Here is a 16,682-nt window from a genome sequence, read left to right as displayed (position 1 = left end):
AACAAGTCAAACTGAAAATGTGCAACTTTTGGAGCTGTGAACTTTGAGGACACCCAAAGGGGAAAAGAGAAGGTGGGGATTTATGGCATGCTTCAGCTTAAACAAGCATGAGATCAGTAGTTTTGGACAGAGTGGTAATGTTGTATTACACCTAAGATGCCACAAGCAGCGGAAATCTGCACTGAGATTTATATCTAATGCAGCAACAAATGGAATATGAGGCAACACAAACAACGGATCTGTTCCAAACAAAGCCTAAACCTCGAGGTTGACAGAAGCCATTGACATTCATACCTGCCATGATATAAAGCACTGTATGTGTGTGTGTGTGTGTGTGTGTGTGTGTACGAGACACTGTGTCCCCTAAGAGCAAATGAACAATTTTTATTTCTGTCGCAACGCTCTGATTCTTGCAGTCTCTGTGTCTTAAAATGCATCCATGCCTGACATTACTCTTCAGCATCTCCTCTCCTCTCCTTCCATTACCTCTTCACATTTCCTCACTCCTCCTGCTCCTTGTGTCCTCTCTCCTCCCTTTCTTTGCTTTCCTCTCTCTTCTTTTCAGCTCCACTTTTTCCTCCCCTTTCCTCTTCTTTATTTTCATCTGCTGCTACCTCCTCCTGCTGCTACACAGAAAACAAAGCAGCGAAGTGGAGGACCACTTCGCTGCTTTGTTTTCTGTGTTTTCTTCTGTCTTTGCTGCCCCTCCCAATTTTCATAAGAAAAAAAAAATCAACAGTTTTCAATATTTTCACCCATACTCTTTTCTTGTCTGGGTGCAAAAAGCCTCAAAAACAGCATTTATACCATCATGTGACACTAAAACTGTACTGGAACTCATTTAGGTTGAGCAGTACATTAAAGGGGCAGTTCAACTAAAATGCAAAAGACATTTTCCCACTTACCCCTAATGCAATCTATCAATTCATATAGTTTCTGTGTGATTTTGTGAGGCTTCTAGCCGCAATCCTCCCTGTCTCCCTTCACACCAATGTGATGGATGGGTATTCATGAGGATAGGTATCCAGAGAACAGTGGCAAACTGCATTTATCCAAGTGAGTTTGCACTCCTTTGGGGCGAACAGATACAGCTTGACTGTGTTCTTCGACAGGAAATAGTTCCCAATGAGACCCTCCCCACCCCCGAGAGCTGAGAACCATGGTAGGCATCCGTGTCATTGTTTTTGGAAGGAGCTATCGCTGCTGACTTTTGCCAGAAGACACGGAAGACCAAAGCACACAGAAACTGGATGGATAAACTGCTCTTGAGGTAAGGGGGAAAATGCCTGTTTTTGGGTAATTTGGATGAACTGTTCCTTTAAGGCATAATGGCTATTCAGTGGCAGGGAAACTATAGAATAGACCCTTGAATGCGGAACTAATTTAAGAAAAACATTACAGAACGGTTAAGTTAAATTCAATGACATAGACAAATATAATGTACAATTAAAAAAGTACCGCAGGTTTTACAGTTTTATGTGTGTTTTTGTGGCTAAGGAGGAGCCTCCATTGTGTCAGTAGCGGATGACATGCTCGATCGATATTTGATATTTAATAGAAGGCCAATATCGGCTTAATGTATCAGCAAATATCAACTTCTTCCATCCACTCCTCCTGTCTGTCTATCCACTTCCCCTCTCTTTCCCCTCTCATCTCTCTTTCCTTTCCTTTCTCGTTCTTCTCCCTTCTTCTCTTTTCTCCTCTCCTTTACTGACAGGCAAAATGTAAATATCCCAGGATGTAGCCCTGTGGCATCAAACGCACATCATCCCATAAGAGGCAAAGCCCAAACTCCATCAAAACAAGCCTTCCATAAATAAATTCATTGGAAAACTGAATAACACATCTTTGCCTCTCTCTCTCTCTCTCTCTCTCTCTCTCTCTCTCTCAAGTCTCTCACTTTGCTGACTTGGCACACACACATAGATGATTGCCTTTGTCAGGGTGTGAATGTGTGTGCACATGTGCGTTTTAGGTAAGCATGCATGCATTTACATAATTTAAACCTTTATTATTGTGCCAATCATGTAAGAGTGTGAGAGTGAGCAAGACAGTCTCTCCTTCCCTTCCTCATCTTTCCAGAGAGCTTAGTGATACATTATGCACAGTTCTGCATCTTTAAAATAATCTCCTTTGTGCCCATTGCCCTACAGAGAGTGTAAAACTTGAGCACAGAGATGAATCTCAATATGTACTTAGCAATTCAATACAAGAGAGATATCTCTGAGCAGGTCAGCGAATGGTTCATTCATTTCTGATTTGATCTGGTATGATTCGATTTGATTCAGTGCCATGAAGAACAATACAGAATTTACTTGTTTACTTGGTGTCCTTATTTTGACTCTAGATAGGGCTCATGGTGATCAACAAAAAAGGCCTAGTAACACCAACTAGCTAAAAAACAGATATTTCAAATGTAGTATCATAATGTGATTATTATACTAGTCTATCTTCCTCCCCACATAAGCTGATGAAAGAACATGGAAATCAGCAGAATAAAAATAAAAATTTGGGGTTGAAGTGGAAACAGTTCCATGAGGCAGATGTGATCAAATATCAATTTATTTGGATGCAGTGGCTGAGCGATGTGTGTCTGTTCTGCTAACATCGACATGCAGCGGCATAATGCGGCCACAAACTGCGGTCACATTATGTGGTATTGTGGCTACAATGCTGCCCTCGTGAGCTGTCAGAAATAATAGTATTATGGGATGAGCACACACAAATGATTTACACAAATCACGCAGGGCAAGGTGGGAATTTCTATAATTGACAAGCTGATGAGATACAGGCAGAGAAAATAGAAACCATTTCAACAGCTAATAATGTAAGTGACTTTTTTTTTTTTTTTTTTAAATTCTTATTAAATTTAGAATTTAAATGTATAACTCCATATGTAAAATCCCAGCTCCTTTTGAAAGATAAAATATATCTATATCTATCGTCTATATCCATATCTATAACTATTTGTGAATGAATGAATGAATGAATGAACATAAATAAATAAGGTTTCAGTGTTTCTGCCAATTTATCAAACTGTAAAACATAGCAAAGGGAGAATAAAATGCAATGCAATAAACTGCAAGCACTTAATTTCTAGATTGTGGTTGGCTTACGATGCTTGATTTGCCGTAAAATGTAAAATCAAATGCATCACCCACTTAGTGGATGTTGTCTGAGGAGTGAAAAAGCATAAGAATGTTATGACTTCAAACTAATCAAAGTTTACAGACAAATTAAATCACTTTAAATCTTCAAACGTACTTGAATGCATAAACACTTCCAAGTTGCGTTGAGCTGTCAAGTCGTTCCAGTGAATACCCCCAGCATCCTGTTAACACAGCGGGGGCTACATTCACTTTAACAGAGGGGGGGTCTACTTACTGCACAAACTGATATGGAGGGAGGAGGAAAGATGCAATGGAAAGAAACACTCATGAGAAATCAATATTCAGGACAGCAACTGTTGAATCAAGATGGCCCAAACAACTTGTTAACAATCCCGACTAACTCCCCTGTGTGTCATGATCAATGAATCTGGAACCTGCCATTTCAATCAGACATTTGTTAAACCTCTAAACCAACTTATGTGTTTGATGTTTTGGGCTGGAGTGCACAGTGCAGTCAGCCCTGACATAGCCCTGTCTGTGACTGAGTGAGTGAGTGAGTGAGTGAGTGAGTGAGTGAGTGAGAGAGTGAGTGAGTGATCACAGTAGACGTCAGCTGCATGTTCGCTACCACTGGTCGACCATGTGTTGGACTTTTCCTGTTGCTCTTTCAAAATGAAACAGTGCACTGCAGCTCACTGCACATTTATTGAGCATACACAGCTGAGAGAGAGAGCTAGAGAGAGCTGGAGAGAACTAGAGAGAGAGAGAGAGCCTGCGCCGAGAAATAGCCCTCTGATGGTGAACAGCCAAGCTCCTGCACATCCATGATTTTATACTTCATGGTGTGTCTGCAACAAGTCCGAAGTGGAGTGGCTGCTTCACATGAACAACTTTAGTGTGACTAAGAGATTCACTGAGAAAACTGCTAAATTGTACTTAACATAAAATTCAGCAAAAAGGTATAAGAAGGTAGTGGATTATCTTGAAATGACTGCGAGAGGAGTCATAACATGACTGTCAGAATGATTCACTGCTTATGCAAACCTCTTACATTTGCACATAAAGGTGTTAAAATAAAAGGCCTACTCCAAATTGGCAAATAAACTCTGTGTGGTGAAATGGCTGGAGGCAGTTGCCAGTGCATTACTGTCGCAAATGTGAACTTAAATTCTTTAAGCTTTAATGGTAAAGCTTTGAATATCGACAAAGGATGCACAGGGTTCTCGGTACGTAAATAAAAACAGACACGCCGAGGAGAAGCAGACTGCTCAAACATATGTTGATCAGAGTTTATTTGGCTGTGTAAATTACTGTGTGCCTTGAAATGCGCAGTTTCTCCTATGTGTGTACTGTCTGCAAGCCTCTTTGAAAGACTCATAAAACACTCTCCTGAGGATTGGCTCCCCATCTTCTCATCTGTCAATATGCAACTTTGTATGATGATTAAATGCTTTAAGGCCCAAGACTTTTTCACAACTGAAACACACACATCAAATAATAAACAAGTTAAAGAGGTAGTACGGTCTCACTTACAAAACAGTTAATATTCCATGCACAAGCACACTGTTTACACAAACATGTTGATATATTGCTAGAATGAATCTAAGTGATGTTATCTGTTGCTTAGTATCAGAAATGCAGAGGGCGAAAAGCGACTACAATTGTGTTATGAAATGTCTTGAAAAGAAACATCCAGAGTCAGTTGTGTGCAGTAGCTATTCAACTTGCTTCTCGTCATTCCTGGAGACAGCATAGCGTCACGTCCTTGACCAAGGAAACACTCTGGCAGACACACACACACACACACACACACACACACACACAAACACACACAGACATACAATACACGCAGACACATTAATACAGCCATGCTTTTCCTCTTCTCTGACAGGAAGTAGACAGTAACATAGTGTGACAGCATATAAGGGATGGATACTGAAGATACTTTACAGCTACTCTGCCCAGGATGGAAAGCTGCTACACACGGCTGTCCCCTGTGTGATGTATATAATCCTGACTCGACACATTCGACAGCCGCCCCAACCGAGAAACAGCAGGAGGGTGGCTGCTGTAAAATTCCCCACGGTCGGGGACCTTTAAGCATTTTATGAGTTTTTCGGATAGCCAAGTGAATACAGATGGGAACCGTAGGATAGACAGAGACAGAATAAAAAGTGGAGAGAGAAGTAGAGCACTGTGTTTTTCAGAGACTGGGTCAGGATTGCAAAGTTGGGCCGGGGCAAGATTAAAATGAGCCCTGAAATTGCCTTGGATGAAGTAGCAGCCTCTGGTTTTTGGCTTGGAAAATTACATTTTTATTTGAAGTTATCTAAGCCAAGTGTCTGAAGTAAGGCTGGGAAATATATCGATATTATATCAATGTTTTATCAATATCATGATATGAGACTCGATATTGTCTTCGATTCTGGATATTGCAATATCGCGATATGACATCAGGATTGTCTTTTCCTGGTTTTAAAGGCTGCATTACAGTAAAGGAATGCAATTTTCAGAACTTATCAGACTTTGTTAGCTGCTCCACTATCATATCTACATTGCTAATGGTTGTTCCTAAAAAAAAAATCTCCTCAAGCTGCTGGTCTAAACACCCTACATCTGGTAAATCTGCCCTGGAAAAAAATCCTCTGCTGCACAGTAAGTGATCTGTTTTACATTTCAAGCAAGAGCAACAGTAGTTTGTATGGCGTGCACAGAACTGGCCAGTCAACATGAGCAGTGATAGGCAACGTGGCTGAGCAGTCAAAGAAAACAACGGCACCTGCAGAAACTTAAACTCCAACAAAAAAGACATCGCAGTATTGATGCCTCTGATTGCCAGCTGATCTCTAGTGTAAAAAGTCCACAGTGATGACCACCTAACTCCTAAGATGTTCCATCATAAAAGAAAGAAAGAAAGAAAAAAGTCAAGCAGCAGTCTACGGGGCCAAGTGTCACAAAGTAAGATGTGAGCCCCTGCAGTGAGTTCCAGTCAAACCCACTCCGGCATGTAGTCTCCTGCAGTACAAAGGTGTCTTGACCATTTGAAAAGCTGCTAACCTTGTGAAGCACGGTGAACTGTCCAGCTAATATGATCTGCCATGAAAGGTTTCATTTGCTGCCTGAGGCGGAGTGGTACAGAATAGGTGTGGGTGCGGGCGTGTGTGTGTGTGTGTGTGTGTGTGCAGTTGAGGACATTATTACAGCTGTCTGGACAGTGGTTTCAGTCCCACACACAGACACACACATGTGTGCGCAGAACCACACACACACACACACACACACACACAGACACACACACACAGACCATGGCCCTATTTGATTGGATTAATCAGGAATTTCTCCAGCTCTCTTCTCCTATTCCCACCAGTGGAGTTAATTGCATTAGAGCGCTGGAGTGGAGGAGAATTGGGAGCTAAGTCTGATGTCCTGCCTCAGTACCCACTGCCTGCAGAAATGAGATGGGGAGGAGGAGGATGGGGGGTGAATGCACAGACAGACAGGTAATAGAAAAGTAAGGTGTGTGAGCATGTGGACACAAGAGAGCGAGAGGACAGAGAGATTCTTCTTGCAGCAGGAACAGGTCTGGGTAAATCTTCGCCGCTGCTGCATGAGAGGAAAACTCATGCAGCACTGATTGTTTACGCTTTATTACATGAATTGAAATCTGGCATGCTCCCTTCAATACTCGGTGGGTACCTTTCCTGACATTGTGGGTGATAAAAATGCCTCAGAATTCATTAAAAACAATGCACATTATGTCAGTTCAAACATGGGGCTGTCTTGTTAAGGTTTATTTTATTATTTCTTAAAAGCCAGGGGCTTTACGGGGCATTAAAAGTGATGCCTTTAACATAAAGGGAGGTAAAATATGACCTCTAGTTGCTGATCATTAAAGCAAACAACCACATACTGTAAATAAATAAAAAATTATGTCGCCAGGGAAGCATTCATGTATCTTTTTTCCCCTCACTTACAAAACGTATCCTCATTTAATTTGCATCAGTTTGATACTAGCTCTTGTGTTTCACAAATAAAAAGGTGGGTAAACCTACTTCTGGTGGGTTTACCCTCCACTACCTCCCTGGGCACTGCACTGGACCAGCAGCTGCTGACTGTGACTCTTCTGTCTGACCAAACCTTCCGCTCAATGCTTCATTTCCCTCTCCCTCGTCCCTTTGCCCTCGTCTTTCTCTCTCTCTCTCCCTCTCCCTTTCCACCACCTCCTGCATTTGTTTCCTTCTTGCACATTTCTCATTCCCTCTCTCCATCTTCCTAAGCATCTCCCGTCTCTTCCTGCCACTTCCCCTCCTCCCTCCATGTCGTGCCCTCTGATCCAATTCTATGCATGGGCAGTGACATGAGGAGAGAATGAGGGGATCAGAGGATGACACAACAACAGACAGAGAGGAAGAAAGAGATGGAAGAAGAGGAGAAAAAGAAGAAGCAGAGGACGAAGAAAAAGAAGAGGAAGAAGGAAGAGAAACAAGAGGAGGAAGAAGGAGAAGAAGAGGAAGATTTCTGCCAGTTGCCATCAAGTGGCATGGTCAACTTAAAACCTCACCTCTCAGTGGGTAGTTTACACAGTGATATAACCTGCACTCACTAATGCATGCAAAGGGTGTTCGTGCCACATTGGCATCAGATTCCATTTGTAAATACATGTTTTGTTTTGCCCGACTGGTGTACAGCATGATGCATTTACTAATAAAGTGAATGGCAGAAAGTTTAGACAATGACAGGAAAGTAATGTGAAAGTCATTTTAGTCTACTTTTCTGCAATTGACCTACACTGCACTAATGGAGGTTGCAGGAGATCAGGCAGGCCACTCAGTCATGCGCACTACAGAAACTATCAGCTGATCCATGATGTGCACCAACCACAATCAAAGCCCCATCAGGGCGGGCGATTTCAGCTGACCTGCCTCAGATTCACTCCTGCTGAACATCTACACGGCTTTCTCTGTTTGATGCTGCTGAAGCTTCCCTCCGCTGACCTTACACTGATTCAGTTCCAGTGTCAAGAGGTGATCTCTACTGTGTCGTGTTGGCTTGTGTTCGGTGATTGTCATATTGAAAGTGTCACATCAGAAGGAAACTGGGCCTGCTTGCTCTGTATGCACCCTGGGGGGCCCGTTTGTTCTCCCTGCCAAACCTTGTGGATGCTTGCTTTGATTTGTCCAGGGAGCGACTGTAGAGAAGAGACTTTAATGGCATAGCTGTATACCCATTTGCTACAATGAAATGGTTTAATCATATGAAAAAAAAATTCTGATTGAATGGGATTTGTCACCCATTTGGTACACAGAGCAGAGCAAAACTAATTTGAGAAACTCAGAGGCACTCACAACAACTCATGTGAGAGTTGTGAAACCATCTTCTGGATGCAGGCGATAATGGATCTTTACAGGAAATGTAAAGAAGCAAAGTCCAGGTCTTAACCTCCTCGTCAGCTATTGTAGCAGCAACCTTGAAACCACATAAACATGGTTAGAATGGATTGTACGGAGGACTATAAGAAATCTTCAGCTGTTGTGAAACTTTGATTGAGAACTTTAATATCTGAACAGGATGCTTTTGGCTTTTTTTTGCCTACAGGATTTGCCAAAAATGTAATATATCAGGTTTGGCCAGTGTTGAGCTCATCTGAATTGAGCTCAACCTCAAATTGGCTACGCTAGACGTGTGAAGGACTCTGTTGTATAGTCATTAGTCCTCTGCTTTCCATCACTGAGGAACATGTGAAATATTTAAATTCCACAGGAATTTCCGCTGCCAATGGAGATTTTAGCATTAGCAGCTTTGGGTTTCCAGAGTTGTTTGTGTCCAGCTCACATTGGAGATCTGTCCTACAAACAGTACTATATTGGAGAAGGTAATGGTATAAAGAATTACTGTCGATCTGTACTGACGTTAATCAAATGGTGACAATCATTATGAAGTTTTTATAATATGGAGAAAATCACTGCAAAGTTCTGCTTCTACATGCTACTTGGGTTCCTATTTGCAATCTGCACACAATCCATAATACACTTTAAAATCTCCAACTCCTAAACAATGATTTGTAATTTTCAACATAAACGGTTTACAGTGTCAACACCCCCTCTGCATAGAACAAGGATATGTTGCTATCAGACCCTTGATAGTGCAAGAATAGATGAAAACAAAAGCTGAGAGGGACCTGCGAATGCCTTTGATGCAGGCCTAGAAGCAACATGATTTTCCTGATCGAAGACCTGGCACTCCGACTGTTTTTTCTCAACATTTCCCAACAGTTAACGTCATTTTCAAAGCTTCGCAGGAACACACACAGTCACTGTGGTGCTGTGGCCACACGGGCACATCGTGCTGGTTCAGTTTGTACTGAAAGCCACTGCTGCAAGGTTTGGGGAGGAGAGAGGAAAAGGGCAAAGAAAAAGAGAGAGAGAGAGAGCGCGCATTGGGAGGGATGAATGTGTGCAGTGCAGGCCGGTCTGCCATGGAGGCCCTTGGGACAGGTACATTCTTTGCCCACGGCTACTGCTGCATGTTCAGGGAGGGTGAGAGGATGGTGAGAAGAATCCCCTGCTCTCTGTCTCTCTCTCTGTCTCTCTGGCGGTGATATCCCCACCAACTTTTTTTTCTTTTTTTTTTTTTTTTTTAGAGGGGCGTAAGTTGCACTGGGGGCTGGGTAAGTGGCATCTATCCTCTCTGCCACGGCTGCCATGGGCTTGGCCACACTGACTAACAGGGACAGATACTTGCTCCAGGCCGGCGTTGAGCTGGCAGGGTCCTTTTGAGGCAGAGGCCATGCCATGGTCTGTGGCATCAAAACTGGCATAAAAAAAGAAATCGCCGAGGGGAACCAAGAGCGAGATAGGGAAAAAGACACGCAGCGGGAGAGGGGAGGAGAAACAGGCTCGCTGAAGTAGAGAATGCACAGTGCTAAAGAGTCATTCGGTCATTTAGTCGATGACCTTTTCCGGAGCAGCCTTCAAAGAGAAAGCGGAAGACGAGTCCGGCGTCAGGCTCAAGGACACTTTGACAGGACACACGGCTGATGGACACATTGGCTGTTCCAGGGATCAAACCTGTGAACCCTGCCACGCTTTGACAACAGAGAGAAAAAAAAGGACCACTTTCAAGGACGCCCCCGCTCCTTGATCTATACCTTATCCTTTCTCTATCCCTTTTATCCTTCTACTCCCTCTAGTCGTTTTATTGAGTCCTGAGAGACAGAGCTGGACAGCCTGTTAGTTCTGCCGCTTAAGTTCACTCAGCTGGAGACTCCATCTTCCCCTCTGCACGACACTATGGCTTCCGTTGTAGCGACCCATGCAGCTTCAAATCCAATGAAATGCTGCTTGTACCTCCAAATAAAAAATAATAACTGGATGTTATTGGTCGCTGTAGGAGACATCTCTCTGCGTGCTAGCCTCTATGGGGAGGTGAGAGGTCAGTGTCTGGTAGAGATTATTGCTCAAGGACACTTCAGCAGACTGAGTGATTACAAACATGGGGGCTTGAAAATAGTATCTGGCTTAAAGATGGTAGCACCACTCAATATGTTGTCTTGCTACTATATAATCACCTCCAACATTAGCCAACATCAATTTTTTTCAACAACTTCAGATGAGGTTTTGAGGGTGCTTGGGCCATACAAGTGGCTTAGAACACAAGAGATCACAGAAAGGGTCCAATTCCAGTACACGGGGAAAAAAAACCCTGCAAGAGTCATGGCTGCAGTGTTGCACATGTCAAATCCAACTTGTAAACTACTTTGCTTGTTTTGAGAGAGCACTTGGGGGGCACTACGTTGCATCAGCTGCACCCGTGCCCGGCACTTGTCCACGCACCATCTTCTTCCATCAGCCAGTCCCTACACATACAGTGTGTTTTCAAGGACATTCCCTTCAGATTGATCTGTAAAAGGCTTTAAAATAAGCCAGCCTTGAAAAGGGAAAGTGGATGGGGGGTGGGGGCCTTAGAAAGTGGTGAGACACAACCTTCATGCTTTATTTTGTTTGCTTGTTTCTGCCAGTGTTTCTTTTCTTGAAGCTATAAAATTGAATTTGAGATCTTTACACTCACACCTTGTAATAAACAACAGGGAAAGAAAGACAGAGAGAAAGTCTAGGAGAAAGCTGTGCGTTAACTACTGACCTTGGAGAACGCATGACATCTCACGGCATGTTGCGCCTTCACCTACAGCTGAAGCATAACGCATGCCAGGCTGTGTGAAGGAAACAATACTAAATGTATTTAGAGTCAGCTGTATGTCCTCTCGCTCTAAATGTGTGCAGCATGTGCGGTCAATGTTTTTGCAGCTTTGTACCGAGGACAAATTCCAGCGCAGTCATTGTATTCTGCAAATAAATTGATTCTGACTGACAGAGAGTAAAAAAGAGAGAGAGCTAAGTATAGAAATCAAAATGTTTCCAGTTCAGAGGTTAGTGTTTGTCAAAAGCCTCTACAGGCAGTACATTTTATTGATCTCCATGGCATATGCAAACTTCAGTCTGTCATCAAGCTTATGCCTCTTCTATCATGGATTTCTCCCTGGATGACTGCTGAATGATGGTGAGTCTACAAAGAAACCCGTGTTCTTTGATTCTGAGGGACTGATATCAAAAACCTGACATTTACTGTTGATGTTTCAAATCGCTGAAAAAATGTTCTGCTTCTAAACACCAGGAAATCTCTCTGAGTTACATCGTGCAATCAACATTTGGCTCACTGTCCATGGGAATAAGAAAAATTAACCAATATACTGCAAAATGGATCCTAACATACAATGTATATTAGGATACATACATACATATATACATTATACATTATATTAAAGGCATCACTATATCCTTTTATATATATATATATATATATATATATATATATATATATATATATATATATATATATATATATATATATGTACACACTTTAACAGCGTTAAAGTATTTTAGGGTGGATTTTTCCTTTGAGATTCAAATCCAATTGTAATCGTAGAGGTGGCCAGTGAGTATACAGAACAGTATTGAGCTAACAAATGAATTGGTGGAGATGTTGATGTCTGAATATTCTGCTCTTTTTTTAAATTATTTTTTGTAATGACATCCTTGCCCATCACTCCACATTTCAGATGGGCTAAAATAGCTCAGCTGAAGCATGGGAAATATCTCTGGGGAAATCTACAGTGTCTAATGACCTATTGCAGCTTCACTGCATAAAAAGATAGAGGTTTAACTTAATCTGTCGTCACATGCATGCACTCATGTACACACACACGCACACAGACACACACACATATACAACAGATTGCCTTCATCACATCTTGCCAGACTCCGACCAACAACTGTAATCCCCTCAATACCGCTGACTGACACAGGCCCTTCTCAGTCTATAAATTTCCCATTGTAAGTTTTTCATGATTGAGTTTGAGTTGAGTTTATTAAGAGTTGAGTTTATTAAGATGATGATGCTATTACACTAAAAGGGGAAAGATAAGCTTCAGTGTGAGAGCGATAGCAGAACAGAGAAAGAGAAACAGAGAAACAGAGTGAGAAGCAGATTCAATAGAGTGAGATTGTATTTATCTATGAAGAACTGTGTGTGTGTCTGTGTGTGTCTGTGTGTGTGTCTATGAGCATAAGAGCTGCATGAAGATGTCATGCAATATATGTTATAGCAGCACCAACTTAACAGTTTTTAGGACGAATCTCTAGTGCCTGTCAACTTTACCAGACCGTGCCTTGTGGAATGACGATATCTCAAATGATGATAATCATTTGCCAACATTAAATTCTGGTGTCGGTTACAGGCGCTGGTGGGAAATCTTCCTGGCCCACAAGAAGTGACAAATCCAAGCTGACAAACACAGTGTGCAGTGTCAAATGTGAGCGCTCTGTGCAGAGAAATCTGGACTCGCTCCTGTTAGACCTCTTGCCAATCTCATCTCTGTGGCATTCTTTGGTACAAACACGATCACGCAATGTGCCGTTTCCCTCTGCAACATGATTTCAGGGTACTGAAGTCTTTAAATTACAAAACAGTTACAAAACATATTTCCTCTAGTTGCGATTTGGGGCCGCTGACATTCAAAAATGCTTAACTCTACTTTAAGCAAACAAAATAAAAGACTACAAAACTACATCTGCATGAAAGTGTCCCTGCTTAGTTTTCTTTGAAGCTAAGCTGACATGACAACAGGCAATTGTTTCATTTGGGGAAAAAATGCATGTTTAATGAGTAGTTCAGCTCTATAAGCAATGTCAAACTGGCACTTCCTGTTTGTTGATGTCACTGATGGAGGTAAAATGCATTGAGAAGGGGATGTGGGGGGACGTATGAAAAATGTCAGCTGTGCTTAAGATGCCAGGTACAGTGAAAGCTCAAGAGGTTGAAAAAATACAAACTATAGCTACTGCTAAAGAAATGAGAGCTTTAGGGTTGATGTGTCTCAAAATTCTTTTCATTTTGCGTGATGCTAAATGGGAATGTCTCCAATATTTTAGCTCATAGTGATCAAGAGAAGTAAAGAAACATTACTAATATCATGTGTTATATAGGTGTTTACAGATACATTCCCGTGAGGATATAATTAAGACAAATAGAAAATGATGCTCCCATCCCCATAAATAGTGCATAAACATAATTATTATTAATATAGTTTTTTTACTTTATTAAGATTTGCATTGCATTAAGACACTGATAATTAAAGGTGTGACGCTATGTATAGAGCTCCAGGTGTTTCATTCCCGGGCTTTACTGGGATGCATGTACAGCTGTGTGACGCTTGCCGCGAAACTCAGGTGTGTAATTTGTCAAATCAGATTGCAGAGAAACCAAATTTTGCATTCCAGGGTTCATCTGGTATGTGGACAATTTTTAGGCCACACCACCATCTGGATATACCATAAATAAAACTAATGACCCTGTAAGAGCTTATAAATCAAATAGATATTCTTTCCTGAGATTTAATTTCAGGACACTTCCATGGTGATATTATGACTGAACTTGAGCTTCTCTTTAAAAGCAGCAACTGAGGTGCTTCAAAAGATTAATTTATTTGCTAATCATTCCCCTTGTCTGAATAATTATAATAAATCACCCATTATGAGAAGAACTCCAGTGTCACTTCTGTGCAGAGGGACTTCATTTTGTCCTATTTCTTCGCTAAACTCTCCAGTGGCGGCTGGAACAATCGGTGTGTGTGAACGTGCCATGTCTGCATATACTTTTGTGTGTGAGTTTGCCACCATGGCCATATGTCTGATGTGTGTGTGTGTGTGTGTGTGTGTGTGTGTGTGTGAGACAGTGGTGTGCAAGGAGTCATGGAGTGTCAGCTTCCGTAGGCTGAGCTGCTAGTCTGACAAGGCTTTGCATTTCAAATACACTTTTACACTCACCTTGGAAAATATTATTCTATATATTATTGGTGCATCTTGACCATTGCAAAACACAACCATCTCAGCAACTTATTTAGTCTTGTTTGGGTTTTCTTCTTCAATAAATAATTAAATGAATACATAAATAAAACCTACAAATAGGTACCTCATACAGAAATGCACATATAGGGAATTTCCATAATATGGTATACACTGTATAGCATATACCCAAATAGCATATTAAAGCACGCTTGCACAAATGAACATAAATATTTATATAAGAAATATGTGTCCTCCTCAGTTTTTTAAGTCAGCAGCTTCCACTGTTATATACATACATATATTGAGCTGGTATGGGTGTATGGTATGGGTGCATAGGCACAATTGTATAAGGACAACATATTGTTTTCACACGTTATATGCACATTGATAAGGTAAACAAACATTCAACATGATACTGATATACCTGAAACAAGTGACAACATCTTGGAGTTGGGCACATTGCTTCACTAGTGCATCAAGGTAAGATGAAACGGTAACACTTTACAATAAGAGTAACAATTAATGCTAGTTAATGCCGTAATAAACATTAAGTAACAGGTAATAAACATTGAGTAACAGTTAACTAACTGTTAACTGATGTGTCTAAGAATCATGTACTAATGCTGTTCCTGCAAAGGTATTAATTTATATGTTATTTAAAGTTTATTGTAGATATTATTAAAATTAGTAAATGCCATAATAATCATTAACTAACAGTTAATTAACCATTACGGCATTAACTAAGGTTAACCAACGTTAATTATTGTACTCTTATTGTAAAGTGTTACCTATGAATCTTAACTAATCCCTGTGACTGGTACTGGATATCACTGGGTGATATCAAGGTAATGTCGAATGATTCAAGAAAATATTGTTTGCATCAGAAAAAGGTGTAATTATCTTAACCTACAGGCAATTTTTTCATGTCCTTTAACAAAAGTAAGATTTGAGGATTTTAATGGCATGTTTAGATTTTTTTTTTTTTTACAGTAGCCATTTATACTGTTTTGTGTAATGCGAGATATAAACGTAGGCACAGCCTGCAGCTTACAGCAAACATCCTTCCATTGAAAGACTCAAATAGTTTGTACAGTTACCTGTTGTAGATGTCGTCGTCCTCCCCTCCCCAGCCCCAGTACTCGTTGGGGAAGCCGTTGATCTTAAGGAACTGTTTTTTACTCAGGCCTGAAACCCCTCCGAAGTAGCCTGCATAGGGCAGTCTGTAGGGACGTGGAGACAGCAGGAGAAGACAGGAGTATAAGGAAACAGAGGGAAGAGAAAAGGAAAAAGAGGAAGGGGGAAGAGGGAAAGAGGGGAGAGGGGGGAGAATTCATAAGGTGAAGTTGAAGACAAGAGACCAGACATTAAATTTTAAAGATGCCAAACGTAGCATTTTAACATCCACAAATCACTGCCACATTAGTTTTCAGACATTAGAGTAACTGCTGTGAAGAAACAGCGCATTTCACACTGAGTGACATGGGAGTGAATTTCACGGGAACTCTGCTGAATTGTTTTCATCACCACACTGGGAGAGAGAGCGAAAGCTTTCAGAGTTTCTTGGGGGAAAGAGCGAAAGGCTGATCGGAAACTCACTTACAGCATGTTTATTTTCTTCAGCAAAGAGGAAGCAAACACATGTAGAACGAAGCCACGGAGAGGGAGAGGGAAGTTATGACCCTGTTTGAGCTAAGCCACACCCCCCCTCAGCAATGCTGTTGCTATGGGAAACGCCCCTTTCAGCCAATGAGCATGGACAGTTGGTCAGTGCGGACTTGACCCAAGACCAACCTTTCCACTGGGTATCGTGACGTTACGTAGTTGAGTTTGGAAACCACAGCCCCACTCACTGCCATGCCCCATCAAGGCTGATCCTTCCAGACAGATGAATGGACGGATGCCGCCATCACACTGCATCCCACTTGACATTTCACCTCCTTGGCTGAGGTAATAAATGACCAATAATAAAGACTGGAATCATATTATGCAACAAGGAAATGAAATGCTAGAAAAGTGATGCAAAAAGATTTCAGGGCTTAGAAGTGTAGGAGAGAGAAGAGAAAAGAAGAGAGGGGATGACAAGTGGATGCTTGGAGGATAGAAAAGTATTATTTGATGTTTCTCATCTGACGATGAGACACACACTGAGGCTGTATTTGGTTGCCTGGTA

At 41.5% G+C, this 16,682-nt stretch overlaps 1 protein-coding gene across 1 annotated transcript in view; it reads right to left on the bottom strand.

Annotated features, from left to right (window-relative positions):
- The window catches only part of b4galt2 (UDP-Gal:betaGlcNAc beta 1,4- galactosyltransferase, polypeptide 2), a 144,993-nt gene that overhangs the window by 10,846 nt on the left and 117,465 nt on the right, over window positions 1–16,682 (bottom strand). Inside the window, exon 5 of the mRNA XM_030075405.1 lies at window positions 15,610–15,732. Within this exon, the coding sequence (XP_029931265.1) occupies window positions 15,610–15,732 (123 nt within the window). The remainder of the gene's footprint in view (window positions 1–15,609; window positions 15,733–16,682) is intronic.

Source organism: Myripristis murdjan, chromosome 17 (assembly GCF_902150065.1).
Source record: "Myripristis murdjan chromosome 17, fMyrMur1.1, whole genome shotgun sequence".
Classification (NCBI taxonomy): domain Eukaryota; kingdom Metazoa; phylum Chordata; class Actinopteri; order Holocentriformes; family Holocentridae; genus Myripristis; species Myripristis murdjan.
The sequence above is the reverse complement of the archived record's forward strand: the minus strand, read 5'-3'. Positions and strand labels throughout refer to the sequence as shown.